This window comes from Lycium ferocissimum, chromosome 4 (genome assembly GCF_029784015.1).
Source record: "Lycium ferocissimum isolate CSIRO_LF1 chromosome 4, AGI_CSIRO_Lferr_CH_V1, whole genome shotgun sequence".
NCBI lineage: Eukaryota > Viridiplantae > Streptophyta > Magnoliopsida > Solanales > Solanaceae > Lycium > Lycium ferocissimum.
The window spans coordinates 34,819,643-34,831,821 of record NC_081345.1 but is presented as its reverse complement, the minus strand read 5'-3'; the positions used below and the strand labels follow the sequence as shown (position 1 = coordinate 34,831,821).

The window sequence follows — 12,179 nt, the reverse complement described above, 5'->3', positions numbered from 1 at the left end:
GTTTTAAACTAGTTGAGGAGTAATAAGATCCCGCAAAGTTAAAATGTGTAATAGAAATTCGTCCCTTTATTTTCTTTTAACTGCATAGTGTCTTTTTTAATTTAACCTTCTTATTTGTATTTCATAGTGTTTTTTATTTTATTTAACCTTCTTATTTTTATTTTCTGCAATTAAATTATACAAAAAAATCAAATTGTATTCTTTGAACGTAAATAAGGGCGTAGAGGGGATTACAGTCCCAAACCCTAACCAGCCGACTTTTCCCTCCAGTAAGTACTCTCTTATTCTCTCATTTCCATTTTTGTACTATTCTCTATTTACGCCAAAGATCTAAATTAGAAAACTTAGTCACTGCTTCACCATATATGAAAGTTCAAATTTTAATGTCAGCATTATGAACTTCTCTGCATTTTATAATTGGATGTAATGACTCATTTTCAAACACTACTGTATTTTTAGGATTATTGCTTGTGTTTCTTTCTACACCCTGGCATTTGATTTGTTGAATCTTACTCCCTCCAGCCCATTTTATATATGAGGGTGTTTGAGTGGGCATCAAGTTTAACAAACAAATGAAGACTTTTGAAATTTGTCGTCCAAAACAAGCTTTACATATTTGTGTGGCTGGAAATTATCTCATAAAGTTTCCAAATTTAGAAACATGTCTTTATTTTTGAGACTGACTAAAAAGGAAAGAGTGTCATATAAAATGGAACGGAGGGAGTATTGTCTTTCTCTTAGCTTAATTTGTAGTCGACATTATGCACGTTTATGTGTCTTGTGGCAATTGATTGGATGTTTGGATCATTTTTTGATTCAGAATGGAGTTTGTAGTTTTCTTCTGGTTTTTCTACAGTTTGATTTGGTCAACATTATCCCCTTGTGGTTTCTGTAGGGTTGAAAATGATGATGCTTGCATGCTGTGGCATTGGTGTTATATTGATGTAAGCGATATTTATAGCCTGGGGTTGTCAAAATTTGGTCTTTATTGAAATTTCAAGCCCTTTTGTTATCGAATTCAGGCAGCCATGGATGGAAATGGCGGTATGAATATACGAAATTGGGGCTTTTTTGAGCCAACGACAACAGTCCTGAAGGGACATTTGGGCCTGCAACTCATGTCCTCAGTGGATGAAAAGCCCCATTTTGGCAACATTTGCGAGAATCACCAACTCCACCACCACCAACAACAAACCCATCAACCTGACCATCCTACAGTTATGGCGTTGACTAATGGTGGTGCGTTTCATCATCATCGGGTTTGTGGGCTCTCGGAGTACCCCATGCCAATGGATTACATGAGGGAGATGTGGGTTAATCATAAAGACTATAGAGAGAAGTATTTCAATCTGTTATCTGCAAACCACCACTATCTTACAGGTTATGGTTATTTGCCTGAGACATCTTCCACTCAGTCTATGCAGATGCACCAGCAGCCAAACTTGGTGAAAGTTGAAGCTGCTCCTCTGGTGGAGGAAGAGGTTTGCCAAGAAATGGATATAGGCGGGCTTGCTAAGAAGAGGGGACCTGGTAAGTCCGAATTGCTGAAGCCCCCTAAAACTAAGAAGGCCAAGAAAGCTACTAGGACTCCTAAAGGCGAGTCTACCCCTTCTGTTCCACGGGCAAGAGCTCCCAGGAAAAGTGCAGAAGTTGTCATTAACGGGATTAATATGGACATTTCGGGAATTCCTATACCAATCTGCTCATGCACTGGGGCTGCTCAGCAGTGTTATAGGTGGGGCTGTGGTGGGTGGCAGTCAGCTTGCTGTACCACCAATTTGTCTTCGTATCCCTTGCCTATGAATGTAAAACGGCGTGGTTCAAGGATAGCAGGTCGGAAGATGAGTTTGGGAGCGTTTAAGAAGGTTCTAGAGAAACTGGCCTCAGAAGGATATAACTTTTCTAATCCAATTGATCTGAAGCCACACTGGGCAAAGCATGGTACAAACAAGTTTGTCACTATCAGATAGATGTATGGTGGAATATGCTAGCAGTTCTCCTTAACATAGGCACGATGCGTTTCTGGTGTACATAGTTGACTATAGCTTGGACTGAGGCTTGTCAGGTAGTTTCTAACCAGTGAAATTCAAGTGCTGCAACCCTCCTTCAGATTTTGTCCTGTGGGCACTTGGCTAAGATTTTCCTTTCAGTTCACCTTTGTTGTCAACGCAGATAGCACACTGACGGTAGTGGCAGATTTTGAAAGTTGCAGAGGAGGTACATTTGTTATGCAATTGCGGGTTCTTAATTCACTTAGTTCTGATGATCTTTGAATGGAAAATTTTGCATTCTTTTATTTGTTATTACCCAGATGTTGTCTTTCTAGCTGTTGCTTCATGTTAGATCTTTTTTATCTTCCTATGAGGGAATCCTTATATTTGATCAACTAAATGCCTATGTCCTGCACTACTCTGGCTGAATGTTATTAAACCTGGGTTTGGTCGCTGTCCTTTTCAAATGGGAAATTCCTTTTGACCTGATGTATGATATTTCAGCTGTAGAAATGCTAAATATTGTTATGTTTGCACCTCCTAGTGGGTGTGTCAAATTCGTCTAGTGGAGTGACTTGTACAGTCATGTGCACTGCCTTAGGTTTAGACCGTGATGGTAATTGCTTTTTTAACAAATTATTTTTGGACCCTAACAAATATGATGATGTGTTTAGACTGATTGATGAATTAGCAAAAGATTTTTGTATTACTCGATTTCTGTTGCAATACAATAAAGATTAGCATACGCCACTAGGCCTTGTACAAGGATGTCACACCCGAAATGGTCCAAGTTTATAGTTTTTAAGTTGATACCATTTGCTAATTCGGATTAAGTTCTTGTCATGTTAGTATGTTTTTATGCCAAATGTTTATTAGGAGTCTTTTTGTCTCATTAGAGTATGCCAATAGAAAACATAGAAGACTTCTAAGTTCTAATGCTAGAGAAACTAAAATTCTATAATATTGGACTAAGACAGGCTCAAAAGGAACAACATAGACATTGAGGATTCATATAGAGGATCCCAACTTGCTCAAGAAGTAGGTGTAGCTGCTGGTGTTGTTGCTTAAGAGAGGACCTGTGTTAACCCTTAATTAGAATAAAGCCAGAAGATTGAGTCATCAAAAAGCCCATGTTTCCAATATCCTTTTTATTTTTCTTGTAACCATTTATATAAACAATATAAAATGCTTGTCCTAGCCTTCTTTTAGTTTAAGGCCATTTTATCTCAGACATGACCCATTTTTCCAATGGTTACCTGATTTTTTGATGTGTTCAGAGATAATGACATGGTCTTAACAAGAATTCTTTCTTCAGCTTAGGCGCCTCGCCTTTCCCAGATGTGCATACTCATTTCTGGGAGTACGTCTTATTTGAAAGTTCTAATTTCTACTGAGAAGTGTTTTCGTATTCCGGACCCCGCGCATAGCGGGAGCTTAGTGCACCATGCTGCCCTTTTTTTTTTTTTTTTTTTTTTTTTTTTTTTTTAAATTTCGCATGATACAAGAAACAGAGCTAGTCTTTGACTCTCTTTCCTGTCATGAGCCACTGAGATTCAACATTTTCTCACTTGAATTCGTCAAAAAGAAAATCACTCTCTTGGATGGATCTACTCTCTCTCTCCCTGAACATTGACATGTTCTTTCATTCTTATAGCCACAAATAAAACGATACAAATATTTCATACTGAACTCTTCAGTTGTTACTGAGTAGTCCATATATAACCTTGGCATTTTAGAGTAATCCTTATGTTTCGTAAGACTTGTAGCTTAGAATCCACCTATAGAAATTTTAATTTATTCCATTAGGCGAAAAACAAGATTTTGGAAATCTTTATTTGTATATTTTCCATTATGTATCCCACCTGAATAAGAGGATTAAATATGGCTCAATACAAGAACCCCGCAGACTATTCTCCTCACTGCATTCTCGTTTACCACAATACGTAGCAGTAAATAGTTGCGTTTCAATTTTGCTGGATATAACGAGTTTTGTTGGTCCAACTGAGCGCATTGCTTTTGGTTCAAACTATGCATAGGTATGAAAAACAAATTAAATATGTATACATATAATAAAATCAAACTTATTATGAGCTCATTGATCCTGGATTCGCTTCTAAAAATGAGCTGACAAAAAAAAAAATTGTAGCCTCAGCTTACATGCAGTGAGCCAGAAATGAAAATGAAGAGCATTTTGGCTCTTCCGTCGTTGACATATGTAATTTATGATTGCTGCACATTTCTCTCGATCTTATTGAATCTCTTCATTACACTTTCTAATCGGATTTGGAGACTTCTTCCCTGGAGAAACTACAATGCACGACTTTACTGGAGTCTCATATTCTTTTGAGTGTTCTGTGCTTTTTCTTGTCTGTTTCAAAATGGATTGATATGTTTCCAACTATCGGTAGTGTGATTATATGCTTTCGTCATATGTGAAAAATAAGAGGAACGTGGTAGATGCCATTTTTTAGGTGAACCCTCTATTTCTATGGGCCACTGGACCTATAATTAATTCTGGACAAGAATGTTACGTGAGAATTTATCATAAAACATGGCCATTCCGAAATCTAATCATTGAACAAGATGTGATGAGAATATTTACAAGATTATAAAAATTGTTTTAGAATTAATAATTAATAAAAAAAAAAAAAAAAAAAGGAAAGACCGACGATTTTAACATTTTAGCAGTAAAAACTGTGGATTGATCAGGGTTTCAACAGATATTTGTTTTTCTAAAGTCCTTTGGCAACCTTAAGCTTTTTATTTGTACCTCAAGCTGTCAACATGACTTTTGATGTTTTTGTTTTTTTCCTGATTCGTGACGTTACTATTTAACTAAACATATGCCATTGGTCATACAACATTGTAGGATACACAAGGCACTGCATGAAAACGACTACCACCGGTCGCAAACGCTAGTAGTTTTGGTAAATTGAATTCATTTTAGAGTGCTATTTTGACTAATTGACTCTTTAGAAAACCAAGAAGTTATTTATCAATACACTTTTCTTTTTCAGATCTGTTTCAATTAGTGGATTGTTAATTTAGTGAAACGTTAAAAGAAAAATAAAAGGTATTTTAAGCAATAATTTATAATTAACACTATTAGATATTTTTCTTAAAGGGTACTGTGCAAATTTAATATGATCAGTAAGAGGAAGTAATTAATATTTCATTTAGTTAAAAATCTCCTTTTTTTTTTTTTTTTTTTTTTTTGCACATGAAAAAGGTCTGTCCCTAATGGGTGGATGTAGTAATTGAGTGACAATGTATCTGTAATTGTCTGATGTTTGGTGGAGAGATGGATCAAATAATGACAATAAAAGGAAAATAATGCCAAAGCTGCAAAATAAACAAAGAGGTAGCGTGAAAGAAAGTGAAGTTAATGAAGTGTATTTAATTGTGCTGAAAGAGTAGAGACATGATGTGAGTTTGGATTCCCGCACACATGCAACATCTCAATAGAATGTCTTTGGTAATCATCCTTCATCCTTTATAATTATTTTTCCTATTAAACTAATCACTTTCTTAATCATCAAATAAATGAATATCTTCGCTGACACATCTAAAACCTTTAAGCTTGTGTTTCTTAAGGCTTTCAACTGCATTTTCTTTTCTTCAAATTAGAATAAATCAGGTGATATTTATTAGCGTATCTATCAATAATGTTCAAGAGTTATGTTAGTCACACACCGTAATCTTAACTTTTAAACGGAAATAGACAAAAACTTAATGGGAATTTTGTTAATTTAGCAGCTTGATCCAATTTCTGTAAATTAGAGAGGTAGATTGTCGTGATTAAAATAACTAGTTTTAACTGTAAATTTGAACAGATGATTGAAGATATGTAGTCAATGTTTACACATTGTAAAAGTTTCTTGAAAGGAAAACGAATTTCCAATTCATACATAATTATTGAAAAACAAACTTATTTGATAGAAAAACATTGACAAGATTGAGTCTGGAGTGACAAGCTAAGGTACATATTCGAAGCATATTGAAGTACGTAGAAAGTAAGTAATTAAGGAGGAAGTCCCTACAAAAGTAAAAGATTCCAATCTGTGTTACTGCTTTTCTGTTTTTTTTTTTTTTTTTTTTTTCTTTCTCCTTTAACACTTCTATTTTTTTTGCACATAATGATGATCACCACATTGGTGCACGCTGCTAGGAGCTAGTGTTGATCTCTGTGTACTAGTCCTTTTAACAATCTCGAGTAAAGTATACTGCTTAAACAAAATTTGTTGATTCGATTAATTTAAATTTGCACCGAATTGTCCCCTAAAAGAGTTAAATGCTTTCTATATTGTTATGGCTTGAACAAGAGACCTTTAGTTAGGATAGAGGGATTTCAATCATTCCATCATATACGTGATAAATGAATTAAAAGTACGCATCAATAAAACCCCACCTCTATAGGATATTTTATACTGCAATATCGCTAAAATCCATCTGCATTTAATTAAATATAGATGGAATGACGATGATTGCTTTCTCTAAAAAAGATATATAATTCAAAATTGACCCTTCCTTAGAATAAAAACAAAAAAGAAAGGAGTAGGAATCAGAAAAAAGAGAAAGGGAAAGAAGTAACCAAGATCATTTAGATCTAAATTGGTTGCAACAATAGACTTCCTTCAAGTTTTGGCACCCACATTTTATGTGTAAAAGGAAAAAGAAAGTGCGGGAGGTAGAAAAAAGACATACTCTCTCCGCCCTAATTTATATGACATACTTTATGGGCGAAGCTACAGTTTGGTAGAGTCTGGAAAAACTTAGTAAGTTTTGTTTAGATCATATATCTGTATTAAGAAATTTATTAAATGTGTACAAATATTTAATTGTGACTTAAACAAACTATAAATTTGATAGCAATTCATAACACATGAACTTCAAATTTTGATTCTACCTCTGCTCCCTTTCCTTTATACATAGTATGTCCTAGAAAAAATATTACACTTTTTTATTTAGAAATAATTTAACTTTAAACTTATGATTTTACCCTTAATGAGATTAATTACAGCCTCATGTATGTCTATGGTTTATCTCAAACAACAATTTTCAAAAATCTTTTTTGAATATATATATATATATATGTATATATCGTGTCCAATCAAACACCTCCAAATAAGTTGGGAGATAAAGGGAGTAATATAACAAGGATTTAACTTTTATAGACCGGCAATATTTTCTTATTAGGTCACATAAAAGATAATGAAAGGCAACTATTTCTATTTAGTTGAATTAATAACCTAAAAAATAAGATAGAAATATTATTCTACGGTATGTTAAATTCCAATAATTGTGTACAGAATATCCCTATACACAATTAATGAATATAAGTTAAATTCAGGTACAGTAACACTCAAAATAGTTTGGTGATATGACATTTTGTAGAAATGTGGTGTGGTGGGAATGGGGTGGCCCAGACCGAACAGTTGTATAGCCAAACGTTATTTGCAAAAGACAATTCTGCTGTTGCTAATTCACTGTTTTATTGATGCTCTTGTTTTTTTTTTTAACATGATGGTGTAAAAGTAACCCTCAACTCAATTTTGACCAAAAAGAGTCTTTCCAAGTGAAAAAAGAGCTTGCTATTCAAACTCAAATGATTGTGCAGTGGGCTGGTCCTCCATCAATAGGCATGAAAATAGGGGTTAATTTGTAATTTCAAAGGGAGTACTTCCAATTTATATACTGTAGGCGTAGAAAAGATGACTGACAAAAATAAAAGACTTATGTGTACACATTGTAATATGGATCTGCTGGCACAGTAGTTGGTGTAATGTAATGTTGCTGTGCATGTATTTATGCATGCAAATTTACTGTGCCCATCAACTGTAATAGTGATTTAGTTGTGTACTTTTGTCTTCGTTATTTTACCTGCTTGGAATTTTCTTTTCTTATCGTCGGTCCAATTGATGTCCATCAAATCAAGTTTGGGGACATTGTGAATGGATTGGGATTTGGGAACCCAAAAATCCTAACCGAGATGAAAAGCTTAGGTCTTATCTGTCTAAATTTGATTAATAAAATTACTCAATACTTATACCTGATAGGCAGTGGGAGCCACATGCAATCAAGATGTTCAAATTTATCGAAAAAATATATTGCACAAATAGATTAAAAATTAGTATATATTGTATATTATTTTGAATACCATGAACACAAAAGAAATACACACATGTTTAAATCAATATTAGGTGTGACGTCTATGATTTTTTTAAAATCCCCTTATTAGAATTCTTGATAAAAGGTAATCTATAGTTATGAAATGAAATAATCGAGATACAAAAACTAGTCCGGATACCCATTAAAAACCCCTCTCAAACACTCCCTCCACCCCCAGTCACTGCCAACCCCTTTAATTTCCAGCAAAAAAAAATAATTAAAAAATCTATATATAAATAGAAAACATTTTATTTTTTTCTGCCCAACCCAATCTTCTTCATTGAGAAAGAAGTTTATTAAAGGAGACTCTTCAAGAATACCTGGTGAAAGGTGAAGCAAAGGCAAGTAAGGGGGGCTATGAAGAGAAAGCTGATAAAAAGTTGAAAGTCCAAAAGCTATCTATGGAGAGATCAAAAAGCTGATCATACCTAAAGAAAAGAAAAAGGCTTTTTATTATTTTCCTCATGGTTTTTAGCTCTTTCTCTTCCCCACATCTTCTTCAAACACCCTCTCTCATATCTTAGAGTTTCATTAATTTACAAGAAACCTAGGAGTTACGTTTAATATTACATCTTGTCCTTACTCCTTTCACTATAATTTCTATACACAAAAATCAAGAATCCATTTAAGTCATGTTTAATTCTTCAACAGACCCCTTCACTTCCTCAGAGAATGGAAACAATTGTAACAATAAAAGAAAAAGAAGGCCAGCTGGAACCCCAGGTACAATTCTTGAAAAATTTAGCATTTTCCCAATTTATTTCCTTTTTTTTTTTTTTATATCTAATACTTATGTTTGTATTATTCTTGCTATGTAAATGAATTTGCTATAGATCCAGATGCAGAAGTGGTATCCCTATCACCAAAAACTTTATTAGAATCAGATCGATATATGTGTGAGATCTGCAATCAAGGATTTCAAAGGGACCAAAATTTACAAATGCATAGAAGGCGGCACAAAGTACCATGGAAGTTGCTAAAAAGAGAAACCCCTATTGTGAAAAAAAGAGTTTTTGTGTGTCCAGAACCGACTTGTCTACACCATGACCCTTGTCATGCTCTTGGTGATCTTGTTGGTATTAAAAAGCACTTCAGGAGGAAACATAGTAATCACAAGCAATGGGTTTGTGAGAAATGTAACAAAGGGTATGCTGTTCAGTCTGATTACAAAGCACATCTCAAAACATGTGGCACTCGTGGCCATTCTTGCGATTGTGGCCGCGTTTTCTCCAGGTCAGTTAAAAGATATTTACATGTAACTGTACATAAAAATAAAAATTAAAAAAGACAAATTATCTGCTGCAATAGTTTCACTATGTTATTAGCTCTAATATTTTTTATCCTATTTTGATGATGCTGATTGAGATTTGTTAATTATTTTCATATTAGTCTAGATGAGTGCAAGCTGGCCCGGATACCATGGTTATAAAAAAAAAAAAAAAAATTAGTTGTAACGGAGTGTTTAAGCTTTGTGAGAAGGAGAAAAAACAAAGAGCGAAAAATGCGAAGGTTGTTTCCATCCATGGATATAGCAGCCTTATTAGTGATTTATTTTTATACTATGTGGCTCCCCAGAAATCAGGTTTCAATCGGCCCATTCTTGATACTTTAAAATTCTCCATTTGTTATACTTAGCATCTCAATCCTATTTCTTTATTAATTAACATGTGTATTGGGTTTCTTGCTCATGGTTATTTTATTAATTCCATGTTTCTATAAGGAATGTGTTCATTGACTTCTCCAGAAAACATTCTGCTTGTTAATTGAAAAAGTACGAAGATCTTTGATCCTATCAATATGCTTCAATCATATCTAAATATCAGCTCGGCTGCGTTCTCTCTCTCTTTTTTTTTTTTAGGTGCGGTGTAGGGTAACCTTTTCATTAGTTATATTAAAGGTGTATTCATTCTAGTTTTAGTTGACATTTTAATCGCACTCAATATTTTGGTTACTTCAGCTTTATTTCTTGTTCACATATTCGATAGACTTATGGTATAACCCTATTTGATGAAGTACGCAAACATATCTCTTTTAAAAGCTTAATATGTCAAAAAGAGTAGACTTTTATTTACCTAATTACGTCTTCAGTATACTAAAAATTTAACGAAATGATTCAATTTGTCTTTGTTAATTTAGGGTGGAGAGCTTCATAGAGCACCAAGATGCTTGTAGTTTTGGCAAGCTTCGATCAGAATCACAATCTTTACAATTACCAACACCTTGCCTTTCTCGTACAGCTTCAAGTCCCAGCCCTTCAAGTGATCACACTAATAATCTCATAAGTACTAATGTCCCATGGCCTACTTTTCTTATGGCTACTCCAAATGCCATAATAAAGAAACACAATTTAGAGCTCCAGCTCTTGACTACTAATCCTACTACAACATCTTCATCTAGCCCCATTGATATCTCCGTCTCGTCTAAATCTCGCGAATATCACTCCACTCATAATCTTCAACTATCCATTGGTTCATCGGATCTGAGCGAGAAAAATGACTCGGAAAATAATGACACGCACAGATCGAGAAATGGTCTAGATGAATTTTCGCGGGAGCGGTTAAGGCAGGCCATGGGTGAAAAGGCCTATGCGGAGGAGGCAAGAAAGGCAGCCAAGAGAGAAATTGAATTGGCGGAACAAGAATTGGCCAATGCCAAGAGAATTAGAAGACAAGCACAAGTGGAATTAGAAAAGGCTCAAGCATTGAAGGAAGAAGCAATCAGGCAAATTAATTTTACTCTTTCACAGATCACATGTCATGCTTGCAAACAGCAGTTCCAAGCTAGAAGGATATTAACAACATCAACAAGTATAGTTCCTACTTATCAAGTTGAGAGGAATGATGACCAAAGTATTCATCTCAAGTATGCTACTTGCCAAACATCACTTCTCTAGTTGTACTAGTTAATATTGTATTTCTTCATCTCTACTTTGGACATGTTTCTCTTTCCTTATTGTTTCATTTTTGGGTCCTTTCATTTTATTTTGTTGAATGAATATAAGTTTAGTGTGGATGCTGCTGCTATGATTAGTTTAGGTACTTGGATTACCAAGCTCGGCTGTCAAAAAGAGTTACTTGGTGTTACTTTTTTATCTAGTTCTTGCATGGTGAGAGCCATAATAGAGTTTTTCAGCAACGTAATAATATGAAAGTGAAATCTCTTGTGGTATGAAAATTTCCAGGGGTTCTTGATTTTATGACTCTCAATTTCAGTTTATGGGATCACTTGTCTTTGTAGTTTGTTTTAAATAGAATGATACATTTCTATATATTTTAGAATCATTTAATTTTAAACTTATCACTTACCCTTAATAAGTTGATTTATAGTCAAAAACTATTTGTCTTGTTTAGAATCACATATAAAAAAATAAAAAAATAAAAAATTGAAAACTTAATTTTGTGCATCATATAAATTGAAATGCAGGGAGGACTATTGATCATTAATATCGTAAGTTTGTATACCAACTTTTCATTAAGTTGAGTGAGTTGTGTTTCCTTCTTTTTCTTTGGAAAATAAGGCAAAAAAGAGAAAGGAACAGCTAGAAAACAGTGAATTTAATATATTATCTGCGATACCCTCAGCTTTTTGGTAGTGTTAGATTTTACGTTTGGACTATTTCAAGATCATTGTTGGCTAAGGTGGTCAGAATATGGTGATGAACCCGCCCTGTCCTGACAATAAAGAACGGTACTACCATCATAATAATTGCATAAAATTACACTCAAGTATATATGTATCTGACTAGGCAATAATGTGAGATGTAAAAATATGAGGTTACCTTTTAAATTTCAACAAAAAATAAAATATTAGTTCTTGATAATTGCGAAATCAAAATTTATGAGTTTTCTCAATCTATCATCAAACTCATATTTTTGTTTAATTATTATTAGGTTAATAATTAAATATTTAGAGATATTTAATAAATTTTTAATACAAATGCGCAACCCAAGAAAAAGCTACTGTTTCGTCCAAATTCATACCTAGTAAGGTAGCTTCACCCCTAACCGTTGATAGAAGATA

The 12,179-nt window shown here is 34.0% G+C and overlaps 2 protein-coding genes across 6 annotated transcripts; both read left to right on the top strand.

Moving 5' to 3' along the window:
* LOC132052521 (protein BASIC PENTACYSTEINE2-like) lies at window positions 1-2,480 on the top strand. 5 transcript variants are annotated; one of them, XR_009414001.1, is made up of 3 exons: window positions 1-269; window positions 896-2,065; window positions 2,173-2,480. XR_009414001.1 is itself a non-coding variant. In XM_059444098.1 (2 exons), the coding sequence occupies exon 2, from the start codon at window positions 1,029-1,031 to the stop codon at window positions 1,968-1,970; it is 942 nt and encodes a 313-aa protein (XP_059300081.1). In that variant the 5' UTR covers window positions 1-273; window positions 1,027-1,028; the 3' UTR covers window positions 1,971-2,480. The 5 variants fall into 5 exon arrangements, 3 of the variants coding, with proteins under 3 accessions (XP_059300081.1, XP_059300079.1, XP_059300078.1); XR_009414000.1 differs by having other exon boundaries at window positions 2,151-2,480; XM_059444098.1 differs by having other exon boundaries at window positions 1-273; window positions 1,027-2,480.
* A 5,846-nt stretch (window positions 2,481-8,326) lies between these two features.
* Window positions 8,327-11,350, top strand: LOC132052520 (zinc finger protein SHOOT GRAVITROPISM 5-like). The gene is made up of 3 exons (XM_059444094.1): window positions 8,327-8,882; window positions 8,993-9,392; window positions 10,296-11,350. Exons 1-3 carry the CDS (start codon window positions 8,792-8,794, stop codon window positions 11,050-11,052), a joined length of 1,248 nt encoding a protein of 415 aa, XP_059300077.1. The 5' UTR covers window positions 8,327-8,791; the 3' UTR covers window positions 11,053-11,350.
* Window positions 11,351-12,179: the final 829 nt, after the last annotated feature.

What these genes read in the sequence shown, in the direction of transcription:
- LOC132052520 (XM_059444094.1), top strand. Translation starts at nt 8,792, where the DNA reads ATGTTTAATTCTTCAACAGACCCCTTCACTTCCTCAGAGAATGGAAAC. An exon ending in AAGGCCAGCTGGAACCCCAG is followed by an intron (nt 8,883 to 8,992) that starts GTACAATTCTTG and finishes AATTTGCTATAG; the next exon opens with ATCCAGATGCAGAAGTGGTA. An exon ending in TGTGGCCGCGTTTTCTCCAG is followed by an intron (nt 9,393 to 10,295) that starts GTCAGTTAAAAG and finishes TTGTTAATTTAG; the next exon opens with GGTGGAGAGCTTCATAGAGC.
- LOC132052521 (XM_059444098.1), top strand. Translation starts at nt 1,029, where the DNA reads ATGGATGGAAATGGCGGTATGAATATACGAAATTGGGGCTTTTTTGAG.